General features: G+C 50.1%; 1 protein-coding gene across 7 annotated transcripts in view; it reads right to left on the bottom strand.

The window, feature by feature from the left end:
- The window catches only part of LRRC20 (leucine rich repeat containing 20), a 71,551-nt gene that overhangs the window by 12,201 nt on the left and 41,519 nt on the right, over positions 1–17,831 (bottom strand). For 5 of the 7 annotated variants that reach the window (XM_002756273.5, XM_035268097.3, XM_035268098.3 and 2 more), the window contains one exon: positions 11,331–11,498. The exons of the other annotated variants lie outside the window; for them this stretch is intronic. In XM_002756273.5, coding sequence (XP_002756319.1) covers positions 11,331–11,498 — 168 coding nt within the window. The remainder of the gene's footprint in view (positions 1–11,330; positions 11,499–17,831) is intronic. 7 annotated transcript variants of the gene reach the window in all.

Raw genomic sequence — 17,831 nt, 5'->3', positions numbered from 1 at the left:
GCTTCCTTTGACACTCCCCTTCATTCCCCTCCAAATTCTGCAAACACTTTCTTTCTACCACACTCGTATCATGCACCATGCTCCACATCCTGTGAACATATCTGTTCACTCCTGTAAATGTTCCACCAAGCACAGTGCCCACGGGGCACTCCATATCTGTTGAATGAATGAATGCCTAACCTTTTGAACTAAACCATGAGTCCCTTCAGGCTGAGACCACCCTGAGCTGGGCACACAACAGATCTACCATCAACGCTGCTTAATCAACTCAGTGACCACAGCTACACTCAAGAGTTGGAGCCCATTCCCCGGCCTCACGCATTCTGTGCACATTTGCCAGTCAGGGCCAGGCCTCTGTGGACCAAGGCTATGATAAGACACTTATCCTAATCTTCCCTTTTGGCACTAGTAATCTAATTTAGCAAAGATATTGATGAGCAAAAGTAAACTCATCACGTCCCATCAGTCTAGAACTGTTAATGTCTTGGATATGGCCTTCCCCACTGTTTCATGTGTAGGCGTATGTATATATATACACTCACACATATATATATATCTCCAGATGGTCTCCCGGAGCACGCCATGGCATGCTGTTCTTCATGACACACTGTAAATATCTTTTCAGGTTACAAATTGGTGACTTTCTATGGCTGCATCACAGTCCATGGGATGGATGTACCACTTTGGCTCCTGTTCCTGTTGTTGGACATTCAGGTTGTTTTTAATGTTTCACTTTCTTTTTTTTTTTTTTTGAGACAGGGTCTTGCTCTGCTGCCCAGGCTGGATGCAGTGGCATGATCTTGGCTCACTGCAACCTCTGCCTCCCAGGTTCAAGAGACTCTTCTGCCTCAGCCTTCCAAGTAGCTAGGATTACAGGCACATGCCACCACACCTGGCTAATTTTTGCATTTTTAGTAGAGACGGGGATTCACCATGTTGGCCAAGCTGGTTTCAAACTCCTGACCTCAAGTGATCCACCTGCCTCAGTCTCCTAAAGTGCTGGGATTATAGGTGTGAGCCACTGCAACCAGCCTCCAACATTCTACTATTCCAGATAAAGACAGGCTTTGAGTCTACAGGGCATTCTGGGGTTACTTCATCTCTTTTAGCCTATGACTGTAGAATGTAGGAATGTGAGATTCTATAATCCTTTTACGAAGGTAGAGGAATGTTCCTTTACCTTTCCCATGGCCCCAAAGTGTATAAGCTTCTGTTGCAAGGCTTCGTGTCTTAGGTGGGGACTAAAGTCAAGGACTCAGTGGCCTGTGGCAGGACAAAAACCTCAAGCAGAATGAAACCATGCACTGTCTGGCCCTCCTCCCACTGCAGACAGCCTCCCTGGACTCCCATCTATGTCTGTGGGAAGTTTAATCAGTAATAATAGAAGCAGAGTGGGCAGTGTTTACAGAAAATTACCTCCCCAAGGTCAGCTTGCCCCCGTCTTGCTAATTGTTAGTGCTATTGACAGGTAAACTTGTCTCACATCAGTGAGACCGGCTGAGAAGCAGGATGATTACAAACGATGGCTCCTGAGTGCTTTCCTCGACCAATGTGGTGCCCAAAGTGGAATCCTGTGTCGAGAAGGAGGGGGTCGGAACCTGGGGAAGTGTTGGGGCAGTAAGCGCCTAGCACAGAGGTAAGCAGAAGAGCTGGCTGGCCTCTGATTCCAGCATCGCTGGAGCCAGCCCTGGCCCCACATCTCAGCCTCAAGGCAGCTCTGGTGTCTGGACACAAAAACAACTAAGATCAAGGACGCCCTGCTGTGCTGTGCCGAGCTGCACACCCCTCTCAAAATGTCACAAGAGACAAGCAAGAAGACTGTGGCAACCTGGAGGGGACAGGGGGTCATGCTGCAGCAGGAAGGCTCCGGGACCACACGCACGCGCGCGCACACACACACACACACACACACACACACACCTCTCAGCCTACTACAATACTCTGCTGGGCAGAGCCAGGTAGGGGCTGAGCCTTCCCTACCTCCACAGGGCCCTGGACTAGGCATCCTGGCAGGGGTGGTGCTGAAGCAAACAGAAATAGAACAGCTCCAGCCCTCAGAGAGCCAGGAGCACACTGCACAGCCTTGACAATCCTGCAGACTGAGTTCTAGCTGGGTGGACTGGACTTCTGAGTCTCCTGCTGAAGAAGGGCCATTTGACAGGGTGAACAGGGCTAGGGACCCAGGCCCTAATTTTGGCAGTGCCATTTAAAGCTGTGCACCCTCAGGCAAGTCCCTTCATGTCTCTGAACCTCAATATTTCATCTTTAAGACCGTCCTTCCACCTCATGGTCTGTGGGGTGGAACCATTGGTGCTCTCCAGGGAGGATGGGGTTAGCGAGGTACAGAAAGTATGGCAGACACCCCCATTGTTAGGATAGGAAGCATGGGGTTGTTTTAAGAATCTACTAATGAACTTACAGACATTTTTCTCTCCTTAAGTATGAGCTTCAGGGAAAGAAAAGCAAAGGAGAAAAAGCCTTGGCTTTGATTCCTCCTCTGTGCCCCAGGTTGGCCAGTAAGAGTGGGCTAATGAGCATCAAGGGGGCCACCTGCCACAGCCTTTCCCTCCAAAGACTCCCTTCACCCTGATCTGATATGGAATCAAGCCAGATCATAACAGTTTTCTGGAGAAATGACTCAGTCTTCTTATTGGCCACTCTGGAGACAGCCAAATAAGCAGCTGAAACTGCTGGGCCCATGCCTGACCCTCATCCTCCTCGTCCTCTGCATCCTCCCTCCTCCTCCCTCCTGCACTCCGGCCACTGGAAGGCCTGCGCCCTCCCACAGGCTGCTCTCAGGTCTCTCTTAGTTCCACTGCTTTGGTTAAGGTGCTCTGGGAAGAGCCTCAGAAAAGAATGACAATTTTGTTGTCCCCCTCATGTGCCCATGTTTCCTGCCTCGGAGGTGGTGGTGTTCACCTGGGGCAGAGGTTTGTCAGAAGTTCTGGTCTAGCTCAGTGGTTCTATCTAGCCTGCACACCAGAATCATCTGGATAAAGCTGCCTCTACAAAATTATGACAGGGGAGAAATCTGACATAGTTGACTCCATCTTGATTCTAAACTCACAGGCTGTGAATCATTCTTGAGTATAAGCCAAGCTAACTATGGGAGGAATTTATAGCTTAACCTTAAAACAAAGACAATAACAGCCCCTTCTCAAAACTAACTCCGTCCTTGCTCAGGGATCACCTTTGTAAAACTAACGAGTTAGCCACAAGGTTAGAATTATGGTTCTGAAGTCATAGAGCTGGGGGTCACAAGATTCCTAACCTCCCCAATTGCTCCTACAGATAACATCACAACTGCAAAACCTATGATTGGTGTTTGAGCTATCTCTCAGACTCTGCATTCTGATGGACCAGCTGGCACCACCTGGACCAGTGTATTAGTCTGTGTTCACGCTGCTGATTAAGATAAACCAGAGGTTGGGTAATTTATAAAGAAAAAGAGGTTGAATGGACTCACAGTTCCATGTGACTGGGGAGGCCTGACAATCATGGCAGAAGGTGAAAGGCACGTCTTACATGGTAGCAGGCAAGAGAGAATGAGAGCCAAGTAAAAGCAGAAACCCCTTATAAAACCATCAGCTCTCATGAGACTTATTTATTACCATGAGAAAAGTATGGAGAAAAACACCCCCATAATTCAATTATCTCCCACTGGGTCCCTCCCATAACACATAGGAATTATGGAAGCTACAATTCAAGATGAGATTTGTGTGGGGACACAGCCACACCATCTCAACCAGTAACCCATACTAAGAAACTGGCTCAACTGGTCTTGTGACCCCCACCCAGGACCTGACTCAGCACAAGAAGACAGCTTCAACCCCCTATGACTTCATCCCCAACACAACCAATCAGCATTCCCCATTCCCTAGTCCCCTGCCCAACAAACTATCCTTAAAAAAATCCTAGCCTGTAAATTCTCAAGAAGGCTGATTTGAGAATTCTCTCCCATCCTCTGGCTTGGCTGACCCTGTGATTCTTAAACTTTTTCTTTGCTGCAAAACCTGCTGTCCTCAATGAATTGGCTTTCCTGGGCAGCAGGCAAGAAGAAACCATTGGGCAACTACATTGAGAGCTTTAAAAAACAATGAAGCCCAAATCCCACCATCAGAGACTCTGATTTAATTGGCATGGAGTGTGGTCAGGACATGGAGTGTTAAAAGCCTGCTCAATGATTTTAATGCACAGCTAGTTTGGGTACCACTGGTCCTCTTGGTGAAGATTAATGAGAGAATCTGGTGAAAATGCTCACACAGCACTTCCATTCTGGGTGCCACCCCATCCCCACCCCTGACTTCCAGAGTTGACTGGAGCTAGCAGGAGCAGGGCTGACTGCCTAGGGAAACCTGCCTCATTACCTTACACTGTTCTCTCCACCCTAAAGGTGTTTCCTTCTGACCAAAGTTGTGCACTTCAGCCATAATGTTCCTGTGGCTTTCTACCCCCCTATAGCTATGTGCAAAAATCTCTCCCCATGCAAAGCACTTTCCTGAATAGCTGGGACTCTGTAGCGAGACTACTTGAGTTGGAATCCTGGCTCGGATGAAGTGATCCTGGCCAAGTTATTTAATCTCCCTGTGCCTCAGTTTTCTCACCTCAAGAGAAAAATTGTATCTGCCTCATAAGGTTGTCATGAGGATTAAATAAAAGCACCCCTGAAAAGTGCTTAGGGAAGAGCTGGGCAGCGAATGGTCACTAGTGCACGGGACAATGCCAGGAGCTCCGTGAGAGCAGGGAGTGTGTTTGTTCTATTTGTGTCTCCAGCTCACTGCAGCTCAGCTCTAGCACAAAGCAAATCGCTTAGTTAAAAACAGCAACTGGTGAATGAAGGAAAATCTCCCTTCATTGAATGCCCGAATCCAAAAGTGCCCCCAGAGGGCTGACAAGAATTGCATGCCACATTCTGGATTGAAATACAGTCATAATTAAGCATTAATCAGGCTGTACTTTGGCCCATTTCCTTGTTGCTGAAAGTCACACAGCACGAGATCCTGACCATTTGCATCCCAGTTGTTCCTGTAGATAGGATTTCTGATGTTAGGGTCCAAAGACTGTTTACAAATTGATTCACATCCCCGTTGTTCCTATGGACAGGATCTCTAACATTAGAATCATGAGTTTTTGCTGCAGGATAGCTTAAGATGTTTTTCAGACCCCCAACTCCAGCAACCAGTTTGGAGACCCCCACAGAGGATCAGGATGAGCATTGAAAACACAGCTGCTTCCTCTCCCTGTCCCATGACCTCACCCTGCACACTTCCACCAGTCAATGATCTCCACATTTTGGCCCATTCCAAAACTGTTAAACACTCTAATTCCAAATTCCTTGTGGCAATAGATTTGAGGTGTCCTCTCATGCCTTCGTTCAGTGACCCTATGATTAAACCTCTTTCTCTGCTGCAACCCGTGTCTCCGCATACTGGCTTGCTGAGTGCATCGGGAAACAAACCCATTATGGTTACATATCCATGTCCATATCCCCACAAGCCTTTTATTCCTTGGATAAGGCATCCTTGCAAGGCTGGGCTTGGAGATCCAGGGCATCAGGTGGCTCTCCAGCACTCTGGACAGAGACAGGGACAGTCAGTAGTGGAGAGTGGTAGTAAGTGGAGCCTGGAAGCCTTTTGTTGTGTTTATTTGTTTATTTTTGAGACACAGTGTTGCTCTGTCACCCAGGCTGGAGTGCAGTGGTGTGATCTCGGCTCACTGTAACCTCTGCCTCCTGGGTTCAAGCAACTTTCCTGCCTCAGCCTCCTGAGTAGCTGGGATTACAGGCGTCTGCCACCATACCTGGCTAATTTTTATATTTTTAGTAGAGAGACAGGGTTTCACTACGTCGGCCACGCCAGTCTTGAACTCCTGACCTCAAGTGATCCACCCACCTCAGCCTCCCAAAATGCTGAGATTACAGGCATGAGCCACCACGCCCGGCCCTTTTGTTGTGTTTTAAACAAGGGTCAAAGAACTTCTCACTGTTGACCTGTGTGCTAGCAGCAAGCACCAACAACAGCCTGGAGAATTGGAGGCTTTTGTTCATCCAGGCTTCACCACACAGTGATTGGCACAGAGAATGCATCTGGGCAGAGACCAAGTGTGAGGCCTGCTACCTCCCTGCAGGTGCATACACGTGGGGCAAAGGCTGCAAACAGCTTCCTACACCCTTGTGTCTGGGAGCCATGTCTAATTTGCCCTAATTGCCTTTGACACCTATTTGTTTACTCCCAGCCTCTCCCTTGGTGAGGCTGCAGAGCTGGCAAGCACTCCCTGCACTGTTTGTCTCACGACTACCTCCAAAGTGCTTGCTAACACAATCAATGCCTGCCTCTACTGCTCGATGCCTGTGAGCACAACTCAGAGCTCTGCAGACACCAAGCAAGGGTGTGCAGGGCAGAAGGCAGGAAGCTATCACCTTGGAGGGCAAGTCATCCTTTCATGGGGCTTGTGACGCAGCACACAGGAGTCCAGGCGAGGCTCAGACTTGGGGAAGCTGGCTGTGCTCAGGGGGCAATCCAAACTCCACGCCCAGGGAGGGAACAAATCAGCATCCCTCCAGATGGGCTTGCAGTCCCAGACCCAGGCACAGGAGAGGACTGCCACGGGTTTGACTTCGTCCTCCCAGATGTGCCAGCGCAGATGGCCCCTGCCTAGTCAAATTCTTGCCAGGTTTGAAGGCTGTGCATCATGATTGCTCCCTCTTCTAGATACTAAGTGGCCATCTCAAATCCCGTTTGCAGATGTGGTAAGGAAGAGAGGGAGCAAGGGAAGGAGGAAGGACCCCCTGCCACCCAGCACTGTCAATCCCTTGCAGCCGGCCTGCCACTCTGTACTGCCCAGTTACTGCATCTAATCTTTCCATGATACACCAGGGTACACCAGGGTCACTCAAATTACCGAGGTCTTGCCCAACTCTAACAGACCATGATTATATCCACAAGCCCTTGTCTGAGCCACCTCTCACATTCTTACAGCACAACTACCACCATACAGAGGGCTCACTGCACGTCAGCATGGTTCAAAGTGCGCTGCATAGACTGACTCACTTAATCCAGTATTCTCATTTAATCCAGTATCGTCCAGAGAAGGAAATGGAGACACCAAGTGATTGAACAGCTTGCTGAAAACATAAACCCACATTTTCTTGATCCCCTGCAGTCAGGGTCAGCCCGTCAGTGCCCCAGAGGGGGCGGGGGGGTGGGTTTCTGCCTTAGCATCTCAGGGTCCAGGCCCCCTGCAGTGGCCTCCCAACCCCTCCTTGGCAGTCCTGCAGAATGACTTGAGCTCACCAGTTCCACTGTGGTCTCCTGTTCTCTGCTTCCTGACTATGGAGGGACTAACTCACTCTCATCAGCAGTACTCAGAGAGTGACAGTTGGCAGCCCAGCCTCACCCACTGCAAACCCCTTCCAGGCTTTTGTAAGAACCTAAGTCCCCATGAAGCCCTTTTTACTTAAAATGCCAGCGTGGTTTCTGTTTCTTATACTTCCTGATCAGGTGTCTGGGAGATTAGGGGATGCACAGTGGGGGAAGGCACTTTATAACCAGGAGGTATCAGGCATGGGAAGGTTAGTCATCATTATCTACCCAACCAGGATGTAGGGGGGCCCTTTACATATGCAGACACTTAATGGGAGGAGGGTCAACAATCCCCTAGAAGTCCATGAAGGATTTCATGCTTTATAAAATGTGGTGCGTGCATTAATTTCATCTTATCCTCTGGAGAGGGCTGTGAGGACATAGGGAAGGACTCTCTTCCTATTCTTCAGATAGGAAACTGAGTCTCTTTCCAGTTAACCAACCTCACACAGATGGTGCTGAAGGTGGGACTCAGACACAGATCTGCAGCCTCCCCTCACAACGTCCTCTGCACCATCCTTACAGTGGTAAGTGGGGATTCCTCACCTGTCAGCTCCCTTCTCCACAGAAATTATTTGTCCCCTCTCTGTGAGCCACAATGGGACCCAAGACTGAGACCTGAAATGACAGAGCAGCATTCTTCCAAGTGTGTGCATGAGGAGAAGAAAGGTTGGGGTGGGTTCTGAGGCACCAGGAAGGGAGTGACAACTGTGCTGGGGGCTGGCCACTCAGAATGTTCCAGAAGGCCAACTGCAGCAAACCTTCCCTGGCTACCTGCCCCTGGCCCTGGACCCTGCAGCCACTGGTTAGCCTCCATCACACCTCTGAACAGTGCCCTCTGCCTCCTCTGTCCTGGCCCCTGGGTGTGGGCACGAAGTATATACAAATGGCCCTGTGGGTTAGAGGGCGAGGAGTGAGCAGGCAGCACGTGGTCAGGACTCCAGGTGGGCAGAGCGGCAGGAGGTGATCACAGTGACGCTGCCTCCAGCTGATTCCAGCAGGTGGCACTGTCCTCCCCACTCTGCCGATGAGGAAATGGAAGCTCGCAGAGAGGAGGCCTGCTCACGCTAATGATGTGTGTGGGGCTTCAGACCTTTGCCTTTCTTGCTACAAAACTCTGAGAAGCCGAGGTTAAAAGAGGGAGGACAGGCAAGGGTTGAATGTGGAAAGTGGTCAGGTTGAGCGGAGTTTGACTCAGAGGCTCGCTATCCTGTAGGGGGCCACAGGTCATTAGGAAAGAAGCAGAAGCAGGTCTAAGAGCGAGTCCCAGCTTCTGCTCTGCTTCTGCTATCACCATGGGAGTCTCCCTTTCTTTTTTTCTTTTTTTTTTTTGTTGTTGAGACAGGGTCTCCCTCTGTCACCCAGACTGGAGTAGAGTGATACAGTCATACTTTATTGCAGCCTTGAACTCCTGGCTTAAGCACTCCTCTTGCCTCAGTCTCCTGAGTAGCTGGGACTACAGGTATGTGCCACCATGCCTGGCTAATTGTTTTTAATTTTTTTTTTTGTAGAGAAGGGGGCTTCATTATGCTGCTCAGGCTGGTTTCGAACTCCTGGCCTCAAGCGATCCTCCTGCCTTGGCCTCACAAACTGCTGGGATTACAGGCATGAGTCCCCAGGCCCAGTCAGGGGTCTCCTTCTCTGTGTCATCCAAGCTGAAGACAGGCAGACAGTCCTAGGGGACACTGAGAAGCCTTTTGTGACCATGGTTCCATCTGCCTTGTGAACCCAGAGGAAGTGCTGAGGGCATCTGGCACTAGCAGGTCAAGGCACGCTTCCTGACAAGCTGGGAGGTCTAAAGCCTCCCACTATGCCACTGTCCCGCCTGGCAGGAGACAGAGCTTTGGGTCCAGAAGCATTTGTTTCGGCCAAGATTCTCTAGTTCCTGCTGCCCCTATTCTACTGATGGTTGGTGAATCTACAGGATGGGTAGCAGGCCAGGCCTTGGCACAGTGCTCACTAAATGAAGACTTATACAAACAAATCACCTGGCGTTCTTGCTCAGGGGCAGATTCCGACTCAGGAGGTGTGAAGGGAAACCTAAGGTTCTGCATCTCTAACAGGCTTCTAGGATGCCCACGCTGCTGGCCTATGGATGACACTTTGAGAATCAAGAGCTCAGGCAGAGCTTCTAAAGCTTCAGCATGCATGTGAATCAGAAGGCAAGGGGTATGGGGACGGGCAGTACAACAGACTGCTGCCCCCTCCCCAGAGTTTCTGATCTAGGTCTGGGGCCAAGGCCAGAGAACGTATATCGCTAACCAGTTTTTTTTAGCAATGCTGTTATTGCTGGTCCTGGGACCACACTTTGAGAAATATCAGCAGGGATAGTAAGAGGTGAAATAGGACAAGGGCAGAATTAAGTAAATGCATCCCAAAGCATCTTATATGACACAGATACTTTTCCTCTTAAAAGTGCTATTGGCCAGGCTGGTTTCAAACTCCTGAATTCAAGTGACCCACCTGCCTTGACCTCCCAAAATGCTGGGATTAAAGGCATGAGCCACTGCGCCTGGCCAGCAATTTTTTAATGCAATAAAATAGAAAATGTCAGATTACATCATCACATATAAAATGGTAATTACTATGTTGTAACTTTTAATTTCAGTTTTACTGTGTGCATGCACAGCTATAGATAGATAGAGATATACTGGGATGTGATGAAAAATGGTTATTTCTTACTCTTAGTCATGATGAAAAAATACTGAAAACTCTTCCTATGAGTTGTCCTGCAGAGATTTGGGGGTCTGTTCTCAGCCACATCAGCCACCTGTCCTCCCCAGCTCATGCCCCAACCACATTATCAGACTTCCTCCTCTCATCCCTCCCCTTCACCCACCCTGCATGGCCCATGTTCTCAGTCTGGACGTCTTTTCTCATGTCTTACATTTTCTCTGCCTGTGGCCAAATCCTGAGTCTGGGTCTGGTTCAGGTGAAAGGGAAGCAGAGTCAGTCAAGGGTCCTCTCCCTCTCCCAGCTGACTCCCTGGCAGACATACAGCTGCAGGTGTCTCCCGCCCAGAGGAGAGGCTTCCAGGGTCCATGGGGACTGGTCTGCCAGGACACATATGTTTACTCTAGGCACTCCCAGGAGGGAGGAAAGGGTTTGTAGCTTAGAATATTTGTTCAGACAACAGTCATTTATATGTTTCTGGGAGATGAGATAGTTTCTGTATTTTTCAAATCAGAAAGTGGAGTGTGGAAGTTTTTAAGTATTTATAAATAAGACCACCTGGGAAATGTCATCTCTGGAGAAGGAAGGGCTACGGAGATGCAAGTCTCCACCTCAGGTTCTCTGGGCAGGTGGGACCACTAGCTGGAGCTGAGGCTCGGCTCTCTGAGGTCCTGATGAGACAGGAGGTACGTCATTGCTGCCGAGGAAGGAGGGGCTGCTTCCTGATCTCAGCAGAACCTACCCTCCTGGGGTATGCTGTTTGCAGAAGGCACCTATCAGACCGCTGGTTCCCTGGTAGTGAGAACCCTGGCATGCTGGGCTGACAGGGAGCAGCGTGTTTGTCCTGGAAGGCACCGAGTGGCTGGGCTGAATGTGGCAGGTTCTAATGGGCCCTGCTCACCCCTGTGAAGAGGTCTCGGTGAAGGCAGGGGACTTGGGGAGGAGAGAGCACACAGAGGGCCAGAGCTGAAGGGTCTGAGACCACCTAGGCTGACAGGCGAGACCCCGAGAGGGAGGGCTTGTGGCCCCAGTGGCCCAGCTAGTTCAGAGCTGCACTGTGGTGAAAGCCAAGGCCATCCACCTGCCAGGAAAAGCCAGTGTCCTACCCAGCAACAGGCAGGTGACAGGGCCTCAAAATGTCTACCTTCCCAGGCCCCAGGCCCTTTGCTCAGGCGTGTGGGACAGAAAGCCCAAGCTTCCCCTCCCACCTGTGAAGGTCGACTCCAGAGCCCTGTGCCCCATGAGTGCCTTGTACAAGTGCAACAGCCCAGGGCCGAGTGGGCCAGGCCCACTCACCTACGATCTCATTCTCCTCCAGGTTGATGGTCTCCAGCGCCGGCAGGGCAGTGAGTGGCTCAGGGAAGTCCTGGAACTGGTTCCGGGACAGGTCAATGGCCTTGAGGTGCTGCAGGGCACTGACCTCGCTGGGGAGGCGGTGCAGGAAGTTTCCCTCCAGGCGGAGCTCTGCCACATGCAGGGGAGGAGAAAGAACAGGATGAGGAGGGGGCCACCCGAGCCCACAGGGACTGTCGGCTGTGGCTGTCACCTTGCCTAGGCCAGGAGGGCATAGAGGAAGCCCTAAGCCACAGAGAGAGCCCTGCACAGTGCTGATTCCATGTTTACTTGCGCTAGAGGAGGGGTCACCCTCCTACCACTGCCTAGGGCCTGCCACCTGTCACTCCAGCTGAGGTCGCCTGCTGCTGTTTGGAATGGAAGGCTCTCCCAGCAGAAGCCTGGGCCTCAGCGAGGCTCCTCCCTCGTACAAAGCCTTGACTCCAGGCCCTGATGTGGCGAGTCAGGATGGGAAGCCTTTCCTGCTCAGGGCTCCCCACACTCCATTTAGGGGACACCACTCTCCACGGCCCTCCCTGCTCAGGGGCCTGCCAGGGGCAGCCACATTCTTTCAGTGTCACGTGCCCTTTCTCTCCTGGCCAACCACAGCTGACCCAACATTGGGGTTCCTGCTCTGATAGCAGCTGCTCTGAAGGCTGGCCAGTGAACTGTGCAGAGACCTGCGTGGGAAGGCAGTTGGGCCGGGGGAGTCCCTCTGCTGGGAACCCAGCTGAGGCAGTGCCAAGAGATGGGGCCGGACATAGTGTGGGCTGAAGCTGAGATGCCTCATCTAGTGAGAGAAGATGGGTGCCCACAGGGCCCTGTGTAGGGAGGAGAGCTGGGGGACAGGAAGCAAGGGTGGCAAGTGGCGGAGAAGCACAGCCCAGGGCTAATGGGAGGAGGACCTGGAGTCCCCAGGCTTGGGTGCACACCAGCTGTGCCCCCTACTTTCACTGGTCTTCCTTAGGACCTTATTTAATCCCCGCAGAAAGGACATCGTCTCACCTGTAGAAAGGAACTAACATCAGAATGCCATCTCCAGGGCTGTGGGAGGATTAAGTCTATGAACACCATGACAGGGAGATGTGAAGGCGAGGCCCTGGAGGCTGTCCAGCCCCGTCCATGTGAGGCCTTACAGCGCCTCTCTCCTCATCCTATCTGACCCAAGGGAAACTGACATCCAGAAATGCTGAGTAACCTAAAGAATGTCCCCCGTTCTTCTCCCCAGAGCTGGCTTTGTGGGCATGGGCCAGTGCATTCACACAGGGTCTCATGCTCAGAAAGGCCCCACACTTGGGGTGGAATAACCTGGACGGCCATCTTGAAATTCTTCATAATCTTATCCTTGAACCTGTGTTTTGTCAGTGGAACTGGAGTCATGGAGTCTGAGCTCACACATGAGCCAACCTCCTACTGCCTCCCCAGGATGGCAGCCTGTTCTACCGCCTGGCCGCCCCTCCTCATCCCTGCTCTGCCATGGCACTGCAGCCCTTCGCCTCAGCAGGAAGGGTCAGAGTCAGGCATGTATCCCACATGTCTCGGGTGGAGCAGGCAGGCAGCAGCTCTCCTTCATCCTCACCTAGGGTCCCTGGGGCTTAGCAGGAGTGAGCCTCTTACCCACCCCGGACCTAGGTACTAAGCAGGTCCTGATGCACAGGTTTTAAGAGCCTTGGAGTTGCCTGCTTGCCATGGCTGAGGGTGGTGGACTCTTAGAAAGAGAAGACCCGGCTCAGCTTCCTCAGATCACCCTGGGCCAGGGTGGAAGGCAGCCACTCTAGCATCTGCTAAGAGCAGAAACCTAGCAGCTGTCAGGTCTGAGGGTGCTTGCATGGGTGCCCTGCAACATGGACAGGGCCCCTGGGCCATCTGTTCTTCCTCCCTTCCACCTTCCAACCTTCCTGAGTCTGGTATGAGTTTGTCCTTCTGGACTACTCAGGAGAAAATAAGCCACAAAATATGAGTAACATAATTTCATGATTCTACATATGATTTAAATGCTCTGACAATTACACTTAAAACTGGCATTGCACAACATAAAGATAAATGGTAAAATTTATGCTAAGTTTTGATCTTTCAAAAGTAGGAAATATTAAATAGCAAATGAAAATCACCATGACATGCTGAGAGAGACTGTAAAAGAAAGGCAAAACTTCCTATGTAACTTTTAGAAAAATGACCCCAGATTTCTGGAATCATTTCTCTCTGTGCTCCACCAAGTTTGCAGCTGGCCCTGCCCCTCCCTCAGTGCTCCATGCCTGCTCTTCCACAGCACCACAATGAATGCAGCTGCTCTGAGCTCCCCAGAGCCCCTCCCTACAGTGAAGGTGTAGGTATCCTATTCAGTGTAGGTACCCCTACAGTGAAAATTGACCTCCTGCCTCGCTTCCCAGTGCCTCTTTGTACACACACACCACACACACACACACACACACACACACACACACACACACACACACACCTGGGTTCCAGCCCCACTACAAGTCCCCTGCTCCAGCACACTGGGGTTCTGGGGAGGCAGGAACTGCATCTGATTTATCTTTGTCCCTACAAGAGGCCCCTTATGTCACTCAGCAAATATTATGACTCTTCTCTCCTCAGGAGGCAATAGACAGTGCAGGGGACCTAGGCTACCTTCCATTTTCCATCTTCAGGGACGTCGAAACCCAAGGTTTCATCAACAGAAGAAAGAAAGAAAGAGAGAATTGGGGGAAGGAGGAGGGAAAGAAAGAAAGACAGGAAGAAAGGAAGGAAGGAAGGGGGGAGGGAGGGAGAGGGGAAGGGGAGAAGGAAGGAAGGAAATAGTTGTTACTGCATTCCACAAAAATAATGTTATTCAATTCTCTCTGGACACTGTTGCCAGATGAGGAATCTGGGCCCTAGATGGATTTATACCAGTCTGGAGTTGTGGGAAGAGCACATTCCAGGCAGGAGGCAGGTGCCTTATAGAGTCACTCAGAAGCCACTTCCCTGGAACAGACCTTTGTTCTTCGCTGAGAACACAGCCCACTTTCTCTGGCTATTTGGTTCTTGTTTAGTTCATTTCTCTAAGCTTGGAGCACCAAGCATCAGGAAGCTGATAAACACAGCCAGTGTCACAGACACACAGCGCATTTACTTGGGGGATCTCAGAGGCTGCTGGCCCAGGCTCTCATACTATAGGGCCAGACCCCACAGCTTGGCAGGGCCACCAGGATAACCACCAGAGGGTGGGAGGGAGAATCTCCTCTGGGTTGATTTTGTTATCCCCAATTTTTCGACATGTTAAAAAAATTTTAATGGCCTTTTATCAAACCAATTCAGACCTGAGTCTATCCTTCCAAAGTGCTAGGATTACAGGCATAAGCCACCGCACCTGGCCAGAAAAGGGTAATCTTTGAAAATTTAATACACTCAACAAGGCCAGGGGCAGTGGCTCACACTTGTAATCCCCGTAATCCCAGCACTTTGGGATGCCAAGGTGGGTGGATCACTTGGGGCCAGGAGTTCAAGACTAGCCTGCGCAACATGGCGAAACTCTGTCTCTACTAAAAATACAACAATTAGCCAGGCCTGGTGGCATGCACTTGTAATCCCAGCTACTTGGGAGCCTGAGGCAGAAGAATTGAACGTAAGAGGTGGAGGTTGCAGGGAACCAAGATCGCACCACTGCACTCCAGCTTGGGTGACAGAGTGAGAGCGAGACTCTGTTAGAGACACAAGACCCATGACACTTGGTGCCTGGATTATGGAAACTTTGGAGAAACAAAATTGAAAGCCAACATGAAAGCAGGAATCAAAGGGGAAAATAAGAGAGAGTCAGTGCAGCTCTAACACATGGATTGCAGGAAGTCAGAGCCGGTGATGCCAAAACAGCCTCCACTTATACAGCAAATATGACTCAGCACCTACCACAGGGCAGGCACTGCTAGACAGCGGGAAATCACGGCGAATGACACAGACTAGATTCCTCCCTTGACAAGCTTACAGACAAGTGCAGGGAGAAATAGTAAACAAGAAAAGAAGGTTATTTCAGAATGCTAAGAAGGTGTTTAAGTTCAGGGTGAAAAAAGCAGTTCTGCCAAAAGCCCAGGGAAGAGCTATCTTCTTCTTATTATTTTACTGCAGTGGCTAGAACTTTGAGGATGAGAGTGAGCATCCGTGCCTTGTTCCCAGCCTGGGAGAAAGCCTTTCATCATTAAGTTGGATGTCAGCTGTAGGGTTTTTGAAGATGCTCCTTACCAAGTTGAAAAGTAGTTCCCCTGTATGTCTAGTGTGCTGAGAGCTTAAATCTGTCAAATGCTTTTTCTTTGTCAAATGATATGATTGTAGGATTCTTCTTCTTTAGCCTTTTCTCTTTTTTTGAGACAGAGTCTCAGTCTGTCGTCCAGACTGGAGTGCAGTGGCGCAATCTTGGTTCACTGCAACCTCTGCCTCCCAGGTTCAAGCAATTCTCCTGCCTCAGCCTCCCGAGTATCCGGGATTACAGGCGCCTGCCGTCACTATGTCCAGCTAATTTTTTGTATTTTAGTAGAGACAGGATTTCCTCATGTTGCCCAGGCTTGTCTTGAACTCCTGAGCTCAGGCAATCCACCACCCTCAGCCTCTCAAAGTGCTAAGATCACAGGCGTGAGCCATCACACCCAGCCTAGCCTTTTTATATAATAGATATATTGACTGATTTTTAAAGTTGGACCCAGCCTTGCACACCTGAATAACTGAAAAATCCCACTTGCACATGTCTTATATTCTTTTTATACATTGCTGAATTTGACAGGAAATATTTTGCTGAGAATCTTTCCATCTATGTTCATGGGAGATATTGGTTTGTATTTTTTCTTTCATATTTTTTGTACTGTCTTTGTCTGCATTTGATATCAGAGTAATATAAACTTCATAGCATGGGTTGGGAAGTGTACCCTTCCCTTCTATTTTTCTGGAAGAGGCTGTGTAAAAATTGATGTTAATTCTCATTTTAAATGTTTCATAGAATTCTGTAATGCAATCATCTGGGCTTGGAGATTTCTTCTTTGGGGTTTTTTATTTATGACTTTCACTTATTTAATTGTCGTAGGTCTATTCAGGTTGTCTATTTCATCTTGGCTGAGTTTTAGTGGTTTGTGGTTTTCAAGAATATGGTCCATTTCTTCTAAGTGGTCAAATTTATGAGAATAAAGTTGTTTATAATAAACCTGGTAGGTTGTGAGTGAGAACCAAACCATGGAGCTGCTTCTAGGCCCCCTCCCCAAGGGAGGGCAAAGACAGCAGGTTCTTGGAGATGGATGTCCCACCCGTCAGTCACCCTCTTGCCAACCCCTAGGGCTTTATGAATGTCAATGTATATGCCAAATTCCACCAAAATTGTTACAGTAAATCTCAGGATAGCAAATCTGAGCACCATGGGAAGGAAGCAATCCAGAAAAGGCCTTGAATTGGACAGAATGTGGTATGCATCCTGATGTGGGATGGGCCAGCAAGAGAGCAAGTTCTCCCCAGACATCCAGCTTCACTTCTCAGAAGCCATGCCCCAGCAGGGTCTCTGAGTGGGTTCTGCTCCTACCGTGGTGTCCACTGTTCTACCCAAGCTTCCTGCTTCACAAGCTCCACAAATCCTCTGTGCTGTAATGTGGGATGTGTGTGTGTGGGGTGTGTGTGTGCTGTAACTGGGGTGTGTGTATACACACACACACACACACACACACACCGACAACCAGTTAAAAACAGCCTCTCAGCATTAGGTGAGAAGCAGGTGACTGCACCACCTGCTTCCATGGCAAGGAGCCTGACTGGGGACCCAGGGACCCTGAACTTAGGTCTCGCCCTGCGTGCCTGAAGGCAGATCAGAAAAGCTACTTCTCCCTTCTGAGCCCCAGGGTCCCCATCTGTGAAGCGTGGACTTGGGGATCTCTCCAGTTCTGTTCTCACTGAAATTCCCTGTGGAGAGACGGATTCCTATGACTGGACCATCTTTCGCACTGCTTGGCCAGAGACCTCTCACGTCTACGACTAAGCCTCCCAGTGTCTTCACCATCACCATATCAGAAGCATCGTTCATCAAGAAACTTGCATGCACCAAACCCTACACAGGACACACAAAATCACAATGTAGTAGATGTTTCCTCATTTCTCAGATAGGGAAACTGAGGCCCACAAAGGTCAACTGGGGCCAGCAAGGCTGCTGATGTCTTGGCTTTCTTTTTATATCTTATATGGCCCCATACCAGGCACTTAAGGTTTTCTGTGTTGCTTCCAGTTCAGAGGAAGAACAAAAGTGTGGCCAAAGCCCTGCCCACCGGATCGGCCAGGGTGTTGGGCTTCCAACCTGACACAGCCACAGCCACGTCTGGCTTTGTTTCTCATCCCTAGAGTCACAGCACCCAGGCCACCTGCCCAAGGTCTCACTGCCCCCTCTTCTGGACAGAGAGGGCCGAGGTCTTCTGCTCCCAGAAGACTGCATTAGGGGTTCCAAAGATTCTTCCTGCACTCAGA

This window comes from Callithrix jacchus, chromosome 12 (genome assembly GCF_049354715.1).
Source record: "Callithrix jacchus isolate 240 chromosome 12, calJac240_pri, whole genome shotgun sequence".
Taxonomy (NCBI): Eukaryota; Metazoa; Chordata; class Mammalia; order Primates; family Cebidae; genus Callithrix; species Callithrix jacchus.
Note: the sequence above shows the minus strand (reverse complement) of the source record. Positions and strands in the feature narration are given on the sequence as shown.